The sequence below is a fragment of the Mustela nigripes genome, chromosome 13 (genome assembly GCF_022355385.1).
Source record: "Mustela nigripes isolate SB6536 chromosome 13, MUSNIG.SB6536, whole genome shotgun sequence".
Classification (NCBI taxonomy): domain Eukaryota; kingdom Metazoa; phylum Chordata; class Mammalia; order Carnivora; family Mustelidae; genus Mustela; species Mustela nigripes.
The window spans coordinates 4,080,132-4,096,925 of NC_081569.1; the positions used below are offsets into that span (position 1 = coordinate 4,080,132).

General features: G+C 48.2%; 1 protein-coding gene across 7 annotated transcripts in view; it reads left to right on the plus strand.

Moving 5' to 3' along the window:
* The first annotated feature begins 1,479 nt into the window (after window positions 1–1,479).
* CPEB1 (cytoplasmic polyadenylation element binding protein 1) overlaps window positions 1,480–16,794 on the plus strand; it is a 104,086-nt gene continuing 88,771 nt past the window's right edge. For 2 of the 7 annotated variants that reach the window (XM_059371492.1, XM_059371494.1), the window contains exon 1: window positions 2,208–2,509. In XM_059371492.1, coding sequence (XP_059227475.1) covers window positions 2,372–2,509 — 138 coding nt within the window. In that variant the 5' untranslated portion in view covers window positions 2,208–2,371. Of the gene's footprint in view, window positions 1,609–2,029; window positions 2,046–2,207; window positions 2,510–2,757; window positions 2,981–16,794 lie in introns of those variants that run through there. The other 5 variants (XM_059371495.1, XM_059371496.1, XM_059371507.1 and 2 more) reach the window with 4 other exon arrangements.

Genomic DNA, 16,794 nt, shown 5'->3' on the forward strand with positions numbered 1-16,794 from the left:
GGGCCCCTGGATGTACGGGGCTTTGCTCTTAAAAATCGAATTAGTGACCAAGTTTAAAATTAGTAAGATTTCACCTTGAAGAAACCCAAGACAACTGAGGTTGCCTTGAAAGATCTGCCTAGGCTGGGACCTTATTTTGGCATGCCATCTATCTGCCACTGGCCCTTTCCGTGTGTCTGGGCCTTCTCCATGCTTTCACCCTAGGTGGCTCCTGGGCTATGGTGTCCAGGTTGCACCCCCAGGAAGACAAGCAAGATGCACCACTTTGGAGCAGCTGTACTATGCTGTCTGTGGGCCAGAGTAAGCCTTGGGGGGTGGGCTGTTCCCCAAAAGGGAAGGGCCCCAGGAAGGAACCCCTGAAGGAGGGTCCCAGTGAAGCTGAACCACGAGGTATGGTTTTCTCGGTGGCTGGAATGGCCCAGCGTGAGAAGGAGGGCAGATGGCTAGGCAGAAAGAGGTCAGAATAGTTGATGGGTAGGGGGTGCCAGGACCCCCTCTTGCCCTGCCCCTGCAGCATCACCCTCTCTGCCCATGACCCGGGCAACACAAGGAAGCTCCCTGCATGAGGACATTCTTCTGAATGGAGACCAGCCAACTTCACTGTCACTCGGAGTCTTCCTGTGGACTTGTACTCCCATCTGTTCTTATCCTGGCTACCTTCTCCCCTTAATCCTCCTGAAACAGCAGATAAGCCCACTGACCTCCTCTCCTTCCACAGAAACCTGAAGTTACCTGCCCACCCCGGCCCTGGTCATTAGATCCAGGCCAGCCTCACCAGCCTGCCAGGAAAGGCAGCAGTCCTGTTCTCCCAACGGCCAGGAGAAGCCTTGTGCATAATGAATGCTTTATAGCTAGTGTTATAATGATGAGCTAACCCATGTGCCTCACTTAGTCACGCCCTACAAACGCCGGTCCCTCTCCTCGCTCCAGTCCCTTACTACTTCTCGGCCTCTACTGAGTGTCCAGTCACATCTTATGAGACCCGATACGGCCATTCTCCTGTTGATAATTCTTAATAGTTCCCTGCTGTCTGCAAAATAAAGGCCCTTCACAGACTGGGCCCAGGCTTCCCTCCTGCGGTATCAGCATTATCGTCGTCCTGGTCGGATTGAGCTGCTCCGTTCAATCCTCCCTCCCCGCCTTTGCTTGGTCTCCCGCCTGGAATGCCCTCTCCGCCTCTGCGCTTGCCTGGGGCTTCCGGTCCGCTCCTGCGCCAGCCACCCCAGGTCGCCTTTCCTGACAACAGCCAGGACCACAGTGGTGTCTCTTGTCCTGTGATCCCCGCCCTGTCCCTTGTCCGCTCTCCCTGAAGCTTCCCATTACAGCAGGGCAGGAGCGTCGGAAGCGGTTTCCCCAGGAAACTACGGTCCAGAGAGGATCCCTGGTGTCTTTGGAACTTTGGGAAACCCCGACGCGTCCCCCTTTCCAGCACCCGGGCCATTCCAGCACACGGAGCAGCAGATCTAACAGTCCTGGGGGCAGAGGCAAAGGCTAGGGCACTGGCTAGGGCGGCTGGCCCCCGCCCTGGAGGGGTCCTTGGAAGAACAGGAGCAGGGACACGGGGCTCTGCTGACAAAGCACCTCGCCGCCGCCGCGTCGCAGGGTCTGGTAAGTCGCGCCCTACGCGTACGGGGTGCGGAGAGTGAGGCCGCGAGGAGGAAAGTGACTTGAGCAGGGTCACTGGGTGAGTGGCGCGCTTGGGCGCGGGCCTCTGGGCTCCCGGGCGCGGGCAGCGGCCGCCCCAGTCCAGGAGCCCGGCTCCGAGTGGGCGGCTGAGCCCTCCGCCCGGCTTGCCGGGAGGGGCGGGGCGGCGGGGGCGGGGGCCCGGGCGGGGCCGACACAGGTGCTTCGCATCCGGCCGGCGGGGGGGGGGGGGGGGCGCCGCGGGGGCTTTATAAGCGGCCCGGGGCGCGGCGCTGTGCGCGGCTCGCTGCAAAAATAGTGCCCACGTGTCTGCGCGTCCCTCGGCGCGCCGGCCCGCCGCTCGCCGGCCGGCCCGCCCGTCCGTCCCGCAGGGCTACGCCGGCCCCATGGCGTTCCCGCTGGTAAGAGCCGCCCGCCGCCGCCTGCCGCCGCCGGGGCGGGGCTGGGCGGGGCGCGGTCCCGGCCGCGGCAGCTAACGGTCCGCGCGCAGTCTCGGCCGGCTCCGCGGTCCCCTCCTCCCCGCCCCCCCGCCCCGTGAGCGCGAGTCCCGGGCGGGGCGCGGGTCACGTGCCCGCGGGCGTGGGGCCTCGTGGAGGGGCGTGTGGCGAGGGGGGGCAGGGAGCCTCCTCGTGACTCAGGGCCTTTGGGCTTAAAGGCGCCGCGGCCCTCCGGGGGCGGCCGGTGGGGCCTCCAGGCTGCGCTGCGGACTCCCCGTGGCCTCGAGTGTATGTCCAGACGGGAGCCCACCGGACGGAGGGGCGCCTCGGCGCCGGGAACACTTCCATCTCCCGCAGCCGTCGCACGTGAGACCCGAAGACGCCGGCGCAGGGAGCTCACGCGCTTCGCAGCGCCCACCGCGAGCCTCGTTCGTACCCAGGGGGCGGCGGGGGTGGGCGGGCGGCCCGGGTGGGGCGGGGCTATGGGCGGCCGCGACTCCCCCGCGCCGGGCCTACGCTGCCTGGAGAGCGCCACGACGGCAGCGGGCGCGGCTCCTTTAAGGCGGAGGGATCAGGCCCCTCGTGCGGCCCGGCTTCCCCAGCCCGGTGGGTCACGTGGCTTCACACGTTCGACTGTGCGGGAGCCGCGTTCTGGGGGCGGGGTCAGCTAGGTGGGGTCGCTCGCGGGTGGGTGGCCTAGCACGTGCACCGGGGCTTCGCGCGGGGGAGGCCTGAGGCGGCGGCTCTGAGGTGGGTCCTGCGGACCCCGGCGGGCGGACGTGCAGACGTGGAGGCTGCGCCGCCCAGGAGGGAGCGTAGGCCGCACCTGCTTCAGCCTTCCTGACCCGGCGGCCCGGCGAGAGGACGTGTGCATGCGGCCCTGGTTTTGCCCTTCTCTGGTCAGTCCAGCTCCGGGCCGGGTGCACCAACTTGGGACGAAGGGGTGCGGACTCCGCCCCGGCCTCAGGTCTGGTGGAGCTGCAGCTGCGGGGGTAGCGGGCCAGGAAGGCCTGGGCCAGCCCTCAGCCCCACTGGGGTGGTGTGGACCCGGACCAAGGACAGGTCACTCACCTTTGGGTGCGTCACTTGCGTCGCTCCCTGGGCGGCGTCCTGGAGCGGGTCTTGTGTGTCATTCAGTCGCTTCTGACTTAGTAGCGTGCTCGCGGGGTGCCCGGGCCCGGCCACAGGCTCTGTGACGGGGCCCAGGGCTGCCCCGGGGCCTCGGGGAGGTCGAGGCAGCCCCGGTGCAGGCGGCCAGCGGGGTGCGCCTTGCAGGCCTCGGCCCTCTGCACGTGCCTCCCGGGAGCACTGCGAAGCGCCCGCAGCCTCCGTGACAGCGCTGGGAAGCCAGGGGGCGCTTCTGGAAGCGCAGCGGGGGGGGGGGGGCGGGGGCTCCCCTCCCCCACGCGCACTCTCCCCCCACCCCAAGCCTCGGTGCTCAGCGCTGCATTTCTCTGGCAACTGCCTCTGGTCTCCCTGGCTACCGCTCCGCCGCCTCACTCCCTGTTCTGGCACCTGAGTAAACTGCTCTGCGTCATGTGTCGGGGGCGAGGGGCAGGCGAGCCAGTTGGCTCTCTGGGAGGCACAGGTGTGCGGCCTGCTTCTCATCTGCGCCCCTCCCCCAACCCCAGGTGACAGCGTGCTGGCTGGAAGTGTGGCTGGGGAGCATAGTTTGCACCCTAAGGCTCCGTTTGAGCCTGGGGATGCGTGCTGGGTTAAAAATAAGAGTAAGTCCAAACAGGCAGCACAAAACCTCGGAGACCTCAGGCCGGTGATTGTTTCGCTGCTTGGCTGGTTTTTTGTCGTAGGTAGGAGAGGAGGGAAGGAAGTTCTGCTTCTGGAGCTCAGGGGAGCTCTGGGCTCGGGGTCGGGCGGGGGGGGAGCCCCTCACGATAGTAATGCTGAGGGGCTCACCCCTGGTCTTCCGTGGTTCCGGTGAAGCTGGCTTCTTTGTTCCCAGAACACGTTGCTGTAGAGTTTGGTGTTTGTCACAGTGACTGGACTGAAACTTGCGAGGCCTGGCCATGCATGCTCAGTCTGTAGGACTAGAATTTGGAAGTTGGGCACCCTATGTGTAAGTCAGTCTTGGTAATACAAAAATGCTTGCACCACCCCCCCCCCGCCCTTCCCCGCCCCCTGCCCCCCAAGGCTTGTCTGCACCGCCAGAGCTGGTGCGTGGGGTCAAGGAGAACGGAAACATTTGCAACTGGGGTTGGGCCATAAGCACCTGATGCGGGGGTGGGTATTCTACCCGGGCCCACCTTTCATGGCAGTGATCTTGAGGCAGAAAGCAGAGGAAGGTGGTGAAAGTAGGAAGACTCCAGGCTTCCCACCAAACTTGTTAGCAAGTAAGCTCGTGATACTAGCTGCCTTACTGAGTATTTTCATGAGTCATCAAGGTGTTTATTTTGTTTTTAATCTTTAAAACTGGTTGTGTGCTCAGATCCCTGGAGGGGACTGAGGTTACATCAATGAGGGAAGCAGAGAGAGAAGAGTAGTGCCTACTGAGCTATAAAGTTTGTGTGTGAAGGGAGCTGCCAGGAGCTGGTTGTTGTCACATAAAAATGTGGGCCCAGAGTTGATGGATCTTTGACTTTTTTTCCTAGTTAAGCTACTAGTCTCTGTTATAAATGTAGCACTTAAAAAATTGTGAATAGGGGTGCCTGAATAGCTCAGTGAGTTAAGCCTCTGCTTTCTGCTCAGGTCATGATCTCTGGGTCCTGGGATCGAGCCCTGCATCAGGCTCTCTGCTCCGCTGGAAGCCTGCTTCCCCCTTCTCTCTGCCTACTTGTGATCTGTCAAATAAAATCTTAAAAAAAAAAAAAATTGTGAACAGTGTAAGGATCAAAGGTAACATGTCTCTGAAGACAAGAGTCAAGCTGAGGGCTAGTTTGGGATCTCAGTCTTAAAAATCTTCTTTTGAGATTTTCCCCCCGTTTTGCAAATGACGAGGTCAGGCTCAGAAATCAAGTTACAGGGATGTCAAGGGATAAAACCCAAGTATGAACCTAGGTCTTTCTGGTGCCATATTTCAAAGTGTGAAACTGTGTGCATTCTGGTAAGTCATAGGGGTCAAGGAGTTCTTGTTGGTGTACATTGTATAAGAAATGCAGTGCTTGGGGTGCCTGGGTGGCTCAGTGGGTTTAAAGCCTTTGTCTTGGGCTCAGGTCATGTTCTCAGGGTCCTGGTATCGGCCCCACGTCGGGCTCTCTGCTCGGCGGGGATCTGCTTCCCCTTCTCTCTCTGCCTGCCTTTCTGCCTACTTGTGATCTCTCTCTCTGTCAAAATAAATAAAATTTAAGAAGAAAAAAAAATGCAGTGCTTTATAGCCCGGTCCATTTGCAGGCACAGTAAACCTTCCCTGCGTTGGAGGGAATCTCTGGTTGTTGTGGAAGTCACTGTGGGTCTTCTGAGCATTAGTGCAGCAGTGATGATGTCAGGAGGAATGTGCTGTGTCTATCATTCCACGATGTGTGTCAGAGCAGTTAGCTGATCCTGAGAGAGCCAGAGGTCTGGAGAAATCAGGCTCCTCCCACTGTGGGGGTGACCCTCCCAACTCTCTGCACAACAGACTTTCCTTTTTCAGGACAGTTAAAACTTCAATAAATTTCTTCTTCTGAGATAGGCAGATTTGAAATTATGTAATTGTTTTAAGACCTCTAAAAGTAGAATGTGGCTTATTAAATCTCACCTTTTCTCTCTCAGCTAAAATTCCCATAATCATACCTCTTAGATTTCCAGGAAGAATTAATAAGGGTTTTAGCAGTATGTGCTAAGATCTTCTGGAATAAGCTTCCAGGACATAAAATAGCCCTGTGTTAGGAATGAGAGACTGGGTTTTCATTCTGGGTGAAAGAAACTTGAACTCACAGCAGTGTACACAGCCGTACTTGCAGATGTAAAAGGATATGTACCTTTATTTCTGTGTTTTATTCCCAAAAGATTTAAAGCATAAAGCAGTAAAGACCATATTCAGAGCCTTTGCCAAAGGGATTTTTCTGCAAAAATGCAGACTCCAATACCAGATAACTTTTTTTTTTTTTTTAATGCCTGGGTTTTTGGAAAGATGGAAACTTTAGAATGTTACCTGGTTTCCACCTGCTTCTCTAGCAAATGTTTTTAGTTCAGGCACTCAGCTATGAGTTAAGTGTTTGTGAATTTGGGGGTAGGGAAGAAGGGTGAGGTGACTGAAGTAGCTCTCTGCTGTTATTTTAATGTTTTTGTGGTAGGGAGTACCTGTGTAGACTTTCTTATTCATTGGTTTCAGGTACCTTGACTAAATGACCATTCCCTAAAATATATTATGTGTTTGTTTAAAATGGAAATTAATGGCTTAAAGTTTGGGACAGGAATGTACACCAAACCTGGATATTCATGTGTAGACTGTTGTCTTCAGTAGCTAGTGTTGAAGTCAGTAAAAGAATCACAGGATCAAATAGCAAATTATTTTCTTTCCTATGGAAGAGCTGTGCTAATCCCATCCTGTCCTGCAAATCTGTTTTCCTAGGCAGTATCTAACCTGTACTCACTCTGGGGAGAACTTGCCAGAAAGCCTGCAGACAGAGGGTAAGGGGTAGAAAGGGGGTTAGACCCAAAGTTTGGAAAAGAGGAGGTTATAAGACTTTTTGCTTCTATCTGTTGTTTGGTTTAAAGCCAGGAAGCATTGATTGTACCCTTTCACTATTCTTACGTCTTTTGGACACCGCTGACCCTGCTCATTGGCTCCCCACATTACTGCTTTGGAAATGCTCATTGTTTTCTTTCCTGCCTTTGCTGCTGCCTGTTTCGGTCACACCTGCTCATGAGAGTTCATCCCCTTCTGTAAGAGTAGATTCCAAGTGCTAGAAGTTTTTATGTGTAAGATAGGAACCCCAAAACAAGACATACCTCAATTATAGTAAACCGGCTGAAAGGATGGAATGAAAAGTTACATCACGTGTGTGATATTTTGCATTTTTCATGGGAAAATCATCTGACTTTCCATAAAGTCAGTATCCAAACTTCAGTGTTAAATTTGGATTATAAACATAAATTTCACAGAGTTTTGTTATTGGAATTCAAAAAGTTTCCTGTCAAGAATTATTTTGCTGCTTTAATGTGTAATATGAGTGTTTTTAAATAACACAGGCCTGAGGTGAAAATTCCTGATTAAATGGGGTTGAGCATTGTGTGCAGGAGTGCAGAAGAACACTGAGGCATGGATAACCTTTGATTTACACTTTGTTTTTAGGATTCATATATAGTTGGAGCACCCTTCAGATTACCGTGAGTTAACACTTTTGATTGTTTTTTTTTTTTTTAAGATTTATTTATTTATTTATTTGACAGAGAGAAATCACAAGTAGACGGAGAGGCAGGCAGGCAGAGAGAGAGGAAGGGAAGCAGGCTCCCTGCTGGGACTCGATCCCAGGACCCTGACACCATGACCCGAGCCGAAGGCAGCGGCTTAACCCACTGAGCCACCCAGGCACCGAACACTTTTGATTGTTAAGGCATTTTGTGATGACTTGCCTTGAGGTAATGCAGAATCCTCAGAGGACAGGTTTGTGTTCGAAAAATGGGTCACAGTTGCACCTAGCTGTTGATTCTGGGAGTAACTTAGCTATAATAGCGTTACTGGTTTCTTTACTCTTGGTCAGTATTGTGCAGATATAGGTACCATCCCGACAGGTTTAGCATCTTGGCCCAAAGTCTTCTGGATAAAAGTATGGGAGTAGCTCTCTGTTGGAGGAAAGCAGTTACCTTGAAGGGCTGGTTGGATGTTTTTGTCTTTTGACAGAACGCTTAATCTCTTACTACGTTAACACCTGTGCTCTGTGCGTTCTGGCTCTGATGCCATCTGTCTCCTGAGTCTGTCCTTTCTCTTGAGACATTTTTTTTAAGCTGTAATTTTGGAATTGTTGTGAAGCTCAGAAGATATTAGAGACCTGTCTCCCAGATATAACTCAGAGTTAACAAACACAGATTCTAATGTCTATTTTCTCAGATAAGAGGACTAAGCTTAACATGAGAAGTGATTGTTCTAAATTAATACAGCGAGTGGATGATAGAGCCAGGACTGGAACACAGGTCTCTTGATTTCCAGCCTGGTATTTCTAGAATTCATGCACCTCGTCCTTTGCTCTGTTGGTCTCTGATTATTTCCTTCTACTTAAAATTTCCACCTGTCTTGTGAGACTCTATAGCTCCCTCCTCCTCCTGTCTGATAGGTCTTTCTTGTCTTGGCACTTACAGGCTTCCTCCCCCCGAATGCCACATTCCCTGTGGTTCATTCTGTTGGCTCTTCATTCCTCTTGTACAGAGGGGCCTGTGTATTCCTGCTGCACTAGCCCCTCTTTCTGGGACCAAGTTTTAGGTTGCCCTGCTTGTTCTCAGAACCCGTCGGTCTGATTGGCCTATTGAAGGAGTTCTATCTGTTGGAGGCATATTAAACCCAGCAGGTTTAAAAACAGAACCAATTTCTTCTCTCTACTCATCTCCTGAGGCTAATCTAATTCTATCCCCTCCACCCAATTAGTCTATTTTTTTCCAACTAGACTAGTGTTCTCTTGGGGGAAAGAACTGTGTTTGGGGTGTTTTGGTTTTCATTTTTTTATTTTTTCAGTCACTGGAGGCCCCTGTACAGAATTCTGGAAGCTAGATGAACGCATATTTGTAGCTTTTCTTTGGAAACCTCTTTGCAATTTCTGTAACTATGGTGTTGATGTGCTCTGTCTCTCTTGGCTCCTGCATCCTTTCATAGCTGCTGCTTTCTACTGCTGCTGCTAGGTCAGGTCTCCCTTGGAGGAGTGTTTTCAGTCTGCTCTTTCTCCCTTCTTCCTTAGTTCTTGCCTATTCACACCCATTACTCTGTGTGGAGCTCTATCCCACTAGTCATTCTGTTTTTCCCCAGACCTATCCTTCTCACCCTTGGTCCTTGGATGGGTGTGTCTTCCAAGCTCATCCCTCTGTATCCCTGACCTCCAGGAATGACTACTGAGGTCCTGCTTAAGTCCAGGAGGTTCTGTTTTTGTTTCTTTGCCCAACATGGGTCTCGAACTCATGATGGTGAGATTAGGACCTGAGCTGAGATCAAGAGTTGGATTCTCAATTGACTGAGCCACACAGGTGCCTGTTAGTTTAGGAGTTTTCAAATGAAACTCAAACTTGCCTTGGATTTTGGACTTCACAAAGCTGAATTTAGTGCTGCTGGTCAGGAGGTTATATCTGTTCTTCCATCATGCCACTTTTCCTGCGCATGTTACCCTGAGTTTGGGGAGGTCTCTCATTGCCAAGGTTTCCATATGTTTCACATGAAACAGAACAGTTTTTCCCTGCCCTTGTGAGAGCCTCCCATACAGCTTCAGAGTTGCCACGGAGCAGTTCCCTGGCCTGCTCAGTCTCCTCTCCTCCTCTCCATTTCTCATGCTATCTTGAAGGGGAGGAAGAGGAGATGTGCTGTCTGATATCCTGATTTGAGTCCTTGTGCTCTGTTAACTGGTTGATTTTTGAACAAGATTTTCAGTTTCTCTAAGCATATCTTTTCCTTTGCAATGGGAGACTAATACAGGCTTATACACTCTGGGTCCTGCACAGTTGGGTCATCTAGGTCCTGTTCTTTCACCAACTGGACTTGGCTCCGATTACATTCCCAATCTCTGGCTATTGCGGGAGTGGCTTATCCCCTATTCAGGGAGCAATTTTGTGCATTGGAGTCCATCTTTCTCACACTCTCAGGACCTTTTGGTGCATTGTTGCTGCCACACCTTCCACCTCTGTCTGTAAACACGATCATGTCTCTCGCACGTTGAGACCGCATCTTCGTACAGCACTCCCCTCGAGCAGCCAGCCTCACCGGCTTTGCTTAGCTCTTTCCCATTAAGCTTTTCTACTGAGTAGCTCCCTCCTCATCTTGACTGGCCCACCCTTTGTTCATCTCTTAAAGCCTTGAGATGGGACATCAGAGCTCCTCTCCCTTCTCACGTGTGCATTTCTGAGTGTCTTTTCCAAGTTCACTATGCCCTTAGAAACATTTCTTCAGTCTTTCAGGGTGGTCGGATTTCTGCCTGGATGTTCCTGTAAGATCTTCAAAAAGTGCCAGTTTGATCACCTGCTCCATAAGGCAGAGGTTCTCAGACATTTTCCTCTCAGCACTCCGTTACTGAGGACCTCAAGAGCTTTTGTGTATGTGGATCGTATCTATTGATACTTGCCCGTTAGAAATTAAAACTGGAAAAATAAATTAATCTTAAAGTTACAAATCCATTACATATTAACACAATTAGATTTTTGAAAACCAAGGAAAATGGGAAGAGTGAGCATTCTTTACATTTTTGCAAATCTCTCCAGTATCAGATTTATTAGAAGATAGCTGGATTTTCCAGTCTGTTTCTATATTTAATTTGTTGCCATATGTTGTTTTGGTTGAAATAGATGAAGAAAATTTGACCTCACACAGATAATGTAGTTGGAAAGGGGGGGAGGACTCTTTGGGTAGCCTTTTCATTTTATTGTGGGTATTCCTCTTGGATACTACACCAAAACTCTGCAAGTTTTAACTTCCTCAAGGTCAGTTGCAACATGGAATCTGAAGCCAGATGGGTGTACTGTTCTTAACTTTGTTACATTAAAGCATATTGATCCTCCTATACTTTGGCTAGCTCATTCACCCATGTCTGATTTTGTAACCCTATACTTCAGTCGTTTGACAAATACTGGTTCACTGTTATGCAATATTGCATAGTAAATGTATTACATATTCACATATACACACTATGCTGAGACATCACCAGTTTCACAGAAAAGTCTTAAAGTATTGAGGAAGGGTGTAGGTGAAAATTTCCCAGAGTTCTGTTTTTTCCTTCAAAGCTCAAACTTTAATCATTGGCAACAAGTACAGACCATTAGTATTTTATTTGAAGTGTCTAGCTTGCTTTGTTTTCAAGAGAATGCTTGCCAAATACCCAAAGTTTGATAACCATAGTAGGTCGGCTCTTTCAAATAAAAAAGAGGTTTCATTAAATAAATAAATAAATAAATAAACCCAATTCTTTCTGAAACTCAGTCACATAAACCCGTGGCCTCGAAACAACTACTATATTTCAATATGCAGCAGATGGGCTTCATGCTTGCTTCCCATTTGTCTCACAGAATATTGAAGGCCCGTACTCAAGGTTCAAAACTTAATAAATACAGTTATTTTTTAAAGATTTTATTTATTTATTTGACAGAGAGGGATCACAAGCAGGCAGAGAGGCAGGCACAGAGAGAGGAGGAAGCAGGCTCCCTGCTGAGCAGAGAGCCCGATGCGGGACTCGATCCCAGGACCCTGAGATCATGACCTGAGCCGAAGGCAGAGGCTTAACCCACTGAGCCACCCAGGCGCCCAATAAATACATTTTTAATGCTTTCTCAAGGACCTTGGTCAGAGAACCTGGCTGTTTCTGTGATTGAAGAGCACGGAGAGTACCGTAACTGCTTACTACAGTTTATTGGCATTGCCTTGCCTTGATTCCTGTTAAGATGCCAGTTTTACCCACTGCAATTATTTTTGTACCATTATTGCAAATGTCAGCTTAATGAGAAAAGAAATTGGTATCTTAAAATTATGAAAGTAGTTTCGGCTTTGTCGATCCTTGGAAGGGTCTTGGGACCTCTGTGGGTCCAAAAGTCCTCCCTTGGAGAACTACCACTGCACAGTGAAGGTCAGGATCCCTGGTGGTAGCACACAAAGCCCATCATGATCTGGCTTCAGTTTAATGGCTGGATTTAATCCCTACTGGTCTCCTCTTTGACCTTTTTTAAAATAGAGAGAGAGGGTTGCCTGGGTGGCAAGGTGAGTTAAGCGTCTGCCTTTGGCTCGGATTATGATCTCAGGGTCTAGGGATCGAGTCCTGCATCAGGCTCGCTGCTCCTTGGGAGTCAGCTTCCGCCCCCACCCTGCTCATGCATTTGCTTGGTCTCTTTCAAATAAATAAATAAATCTTTAAAAAATATTTAAAAATTGAGAATGTCTGTATAGTATATAGTAAAAGGCACTAATTTTAAGTGTATAACATAGTCTATTTTACATGTTTGTATTATTTTTAAACACCTAAGTAACAGCCACACTGATGAAGATACCGAACATTTACAGTACTCATTAAGGTTCCCTTGTGCACTTTCCCGCTTGGTATCTCTGTGCCCTGCCCTCCGCCCCCACCCCCCTGCCAGGATTAACTCCTGCTCTGACTTGTGTTGTCCTCAATTGCTTTTGCCTATTTTTGAACTTAAAATGAAGTTCTGTAGCATGTACTCTTCCTGAGTCTGACCTTTTCCCCCCCACTTAATTTAGTATCTGAGATTTCAACAAGTTGCCATGAAGTTCAAGTTTATTGCTGTTGTCCCAGAACCAGTAGTGACTTACTACACCTAAACTGTGCAAACAGTGTGATGGATGCTGAACACCTGCTTGCTTCCTGGGGTCTGGGATTTGGGCATATTCCAGGCAGAGGCTGTCTGTGTGACCACCCCTCAATAAAAACCCGGGGAGCTAAGTCTCCAGCAAGCTTCCCTGATTGGCAAAAACTTCTGTGTGTCGTCCCAGCTTATTGCTGGGGGAGCTAAGCAGTTAAGCTTATGTTGTTTGAATCCTTTGGAAGAGGATCCTGGAAAGTTTGTACTTGGGGGTGCCTGGGTGGCTCAGTTGGTTGAGTGACTACCTTCAGCTCAGGTCATGATCCTGGAGTCTGAAGATTGAGTCCTGCATCGGGCTCCCTGCTCAGCGGGGAGTCTGCTTCTCCCTCTGACCTTCCCCCCTCTTATGTTCTCTCTCTCTCAAATAAATAAAATCTTAAAAAAAGGTTTTACCTGATTTCTCCCACACTTTGTCCCATATACCTTTTCCCTTTGCTGGTTTTCCTCCGTATCTTCTGGTTGTGATAAATGTGCTCAGTACAACTGTATGCTGAGTCCTGTGATTCTTCTAGTGAATCATCAAACCTAGTGAGGGTGGTCTTGGGGACCACTAACACAATGGGCATTAGTTTTTGCTTCTCTTCAGAGTTTGAGTATAACTAAAACTGCTGTGACTGTTCTTGTACGTGCCTTTTTACAGTCCATCTTTGCCCTTGCAATTAACGAACCTGAGTGCAATGCTGGGTCATAGGATGGTGTCCCTTGCACTTAAAATTCTAGCATTAGTGTATTTCTAGTTGCCTAAAAGCATCACTGTTTCATAACTCCTTGCCTTTTGTACATGTTGTTCTTTTTACCTAGAATGCCCTCCCCACTCCTATGACTGTTTGGTAAAACCTTTTTATCTTCTCACCTTCCTACTATTCTTGTTATTTCTCTATATATTTATTGCTGGACTTAGCGTACAGCACATGTTTGCTTACGTGCTTGTGTTCCCATTAGACTCACTCTTTGGTGCACAGATTATCTTACTTATCCTGTCTCCAGAATGGCTCCTGGCATATGATGCAAATACAGTCCGTAAATGTAATTATAACCTCTGGGTCTACAATCACCAGGTTATGTTGTTTATGAATTCTTTGTTTGTTGTTCATGTGAATTGTCTCTGGTCCAAGGGGTTGAAAACCCCAGTTCCTGAAATGACTGAGTTGCTTAGAGAAGAAAGTGGAAGGTCAGATCTGACAGAAGAGATGGACTTGGTGACTGAGTATTGATTTTGATCTTAACATTGAAGAAAGGAGTCACTGCTGGTGTTGGAGGTTGGGTCGAGGTGGTAGAACATACTTGTGAAAGTGGTGTGAAATGGGTCTGCCTCTCCTGGGCTGTCTGTGTTGAGTCCCTGCCAACGCTGCAGGTATGCGGAGTGCTGCTTAGATCAAGGTCCTGCTTAGATCAAGACCTTAACCATTTATCAAACACAGAACTAACAGCCCATCTAGCTAACAGTTTGACAGGTAAGTGGGACAAGAGCTACGGTTGCAGTGACCATGTGTTCTGGATATTCTTGAGCAGTCATGGTATTAAATATCCCTTAATGTTCTCAGAAACCTGTCTTGGAAATTGTAGTATTTCCTTTTCCAGAGAGAGAGAGAGAGTGAGTGTGTGTGTGTGTGTGTGTGTGTGTCGCATTGGCTGTATCCTGTAGAAAATGAAAACTAACCAGAAAAGAGCAATCAATGAGAAGGGGGTTCCTGAATTCAGAGAGTGGAGAATGGTTAAGGATCAGATCTCCAAAGATACCAAGTAAGATAAACCTGAAATATTGGTTGGGTTTGGCAATTACGAAGTCATTAGTTTAGCAGCAGTTCTTTAGTGTTTGTGTGTGTGTGTGTGTGTATGTGGGAGGAGGTCATACTAGCCGGATATTGTGGGTTAAGAGGACAAGCAGAAGGTTAAAAAAGTAAGTATAGCGTATTTTCTAGAAGGTTGGTAGTAGAGCAAGAGAAAGGAGGCAGTGGTATGGGAGGAATTTTAAGTCAACAAGGTGTGTTGGTGTTTTTAGGATGAGAGAGCCTTGGGCATACTTACAGACTGATGGGAAGGAAGCAGTGGAGAAGAAAGTGGAAGGTCAGATCATGAAGGCAAAGAAAGAAGGAGTGCTATCTTGAGTCTTGTATCTGGTGATGGATTCACTTTTCTTTTTCCAAGTAAGGACCTGCAGCCATTTCTCCTTTGTTCCTGGTGACCCTCCCTGTCCAGCCCTGTTCTGCCACTTCCTTTTCTTAGTTTACTGTGTTCTGTATCCACTCTGTATGTTCTCTGTCGTTTCTCATGCTTAGAGAAATTCTGATTTCTCATTCTCTAGATTAAAAGTCCGAGTTGTCAGGCCATCCAGATACCTTATTTAGTTCTTTCTTGTGTATGTAGCATTTTGTACTTAATCTCCACTTACCTAACTAGATTTTTTTCTCCTGCTTGACTAATTCTCCTTAGGCCAAGGATTATGTTTTATTTACCTGTAATCTCAACATCTAACCTAACAGGTTTTTAATATTTATGAAATATTAGATTGAACTGTGTGAAACTGCCATTTTGTTGGTTGCAAAAGGTAGAATGTTGACAGTTTTGTATGGACCAACTCAATAAATTTTAAGTTCTTACAGTGTTGCACAGAAGACCTGAGGTGGAAGTTCAGTTAAGGATGGTCAAGGGGCGCCGGGGTGGCTCAGTAGGTTAAAGCCTCTGCCTTCAACTCAGGTCATGATCCCAGGGTCCTGGGATCCAGCCCCGCATTGGGCTCTCTGCTTAGCGGGGAGCCTGCTGCCTCCTCTCTCTCTGCCTCTCTGCCTACTTGTGATCTCTGTCAAACAAATAAATAAAATCTTAAAAAAAAAAAAAAGAATGGTCAAGTAAGAGTCAAGGAGAAAAATCTAGAGAAGCTTTTTTTTTTTTTAAAAAAAAGATTTTATTTATTTATTTTAAAGATTTTGTTTATTTACTTGACAGAGATCACAAGTTGGCAGAGAGGCAGGCAGGCGAGGGGGGTGTGGAACAGGCTCCCCGCTGTGCAGAATCAAGACCTGAGCTGAAGGCAAAGGTTTAACCCACTAAGCCACCCAGGTGCCCCACAGAGAAGCATTTCTTAACTGTAGAGTCTGTAAAGTTCAAGCAGAAACTGACTTTGAATGACCAGGTGACAAAGCACACATGGGAATTTGGCTAGATGATTTACATTTTTCCCTAAAGAAAACATATCCATTCCTCAGGTGAAACTGTAGCATTTCTTAGTCTTTTGTCTGAATGATAATTTTCTAAGTGGGTATTCATATAAGGTCTGTTCAAAGTTGTAGTTAAGGGGCACTTGGGTGGCTCAGTGGGTTAAGCCTCTGCCTTCGGCTCAGGTCATGATCTCAGGGTCCTGGGATTGAGCCCCGCATCAGGCTCTCTGCTCAGCGGGGAGCCTGCTTTCTCCTCTCTCTCTGCCTCTACCTATGATCTCTCTCTCTCTGTCAAAAAAAAAAAAGAGTTGTAGTTAAATAGTATTTCCAATATCATGAGTATAAATGCTGTAGAGGTTTTGCTCAGCTTTATTACTGTAAAAATAAAGGCAAATTGCCAAAGTAAATCTCTGAACCAGTTCTTTTGGGGCATCTAAGTTTATTGTTTTCTGTTGATGTGTCATGTCTTTTTTTTTTTTTTTTCTTTTTGTAATCTCTACACCCAGGGTGGGACTTGAACTCACAACCCCAAGATCAAGAGGCAAATGCTTAACTGATTGAGACAGCCAGATTCTCTTCTGTTGGTGTGTTTTAATTGAAAAAATCTAAATGTTCAAGATTAATGCTTTCATCTGAAAAAAGCCTCTCTAATTAGAATATCTTATCCTCAGAAAAACTTTTTAGTGTGAACATCATTTTGCTGGAGGCTTAGTATTTTCCAGTGTATGGACTCCAGGTTAAAACTTCCATCTGGAAGAATAAACTGTGTGTCATTCAGACAGTCTTCCCCATAAGTCTCTCAACTGGCTTTTCCATGAAGCCATGGTAAATGATTAGCAGGAATAGTCTTGAGGGGGTCTTTGATATAGGTACTGTGTTTTTTATTAATGGCAAACTGAGTTATAATCAACATAGAGGTTGTAGCGTTGGAATTTATTTATGACCATTAAGTATCCACAGACCTAAAAAATGGCCATGCTGGATTTTATGGTCTCCAAAGGCAAGACCAAGGTTTTCGAATTAAGCAATTCTAGCATACAAATAAGTATGAAATTTGGGGTCTTAATCTTTAAGTAGAAAACCTAGTGAGGTGGTATGGGTTCAGATTTTTTTTTTTTTTT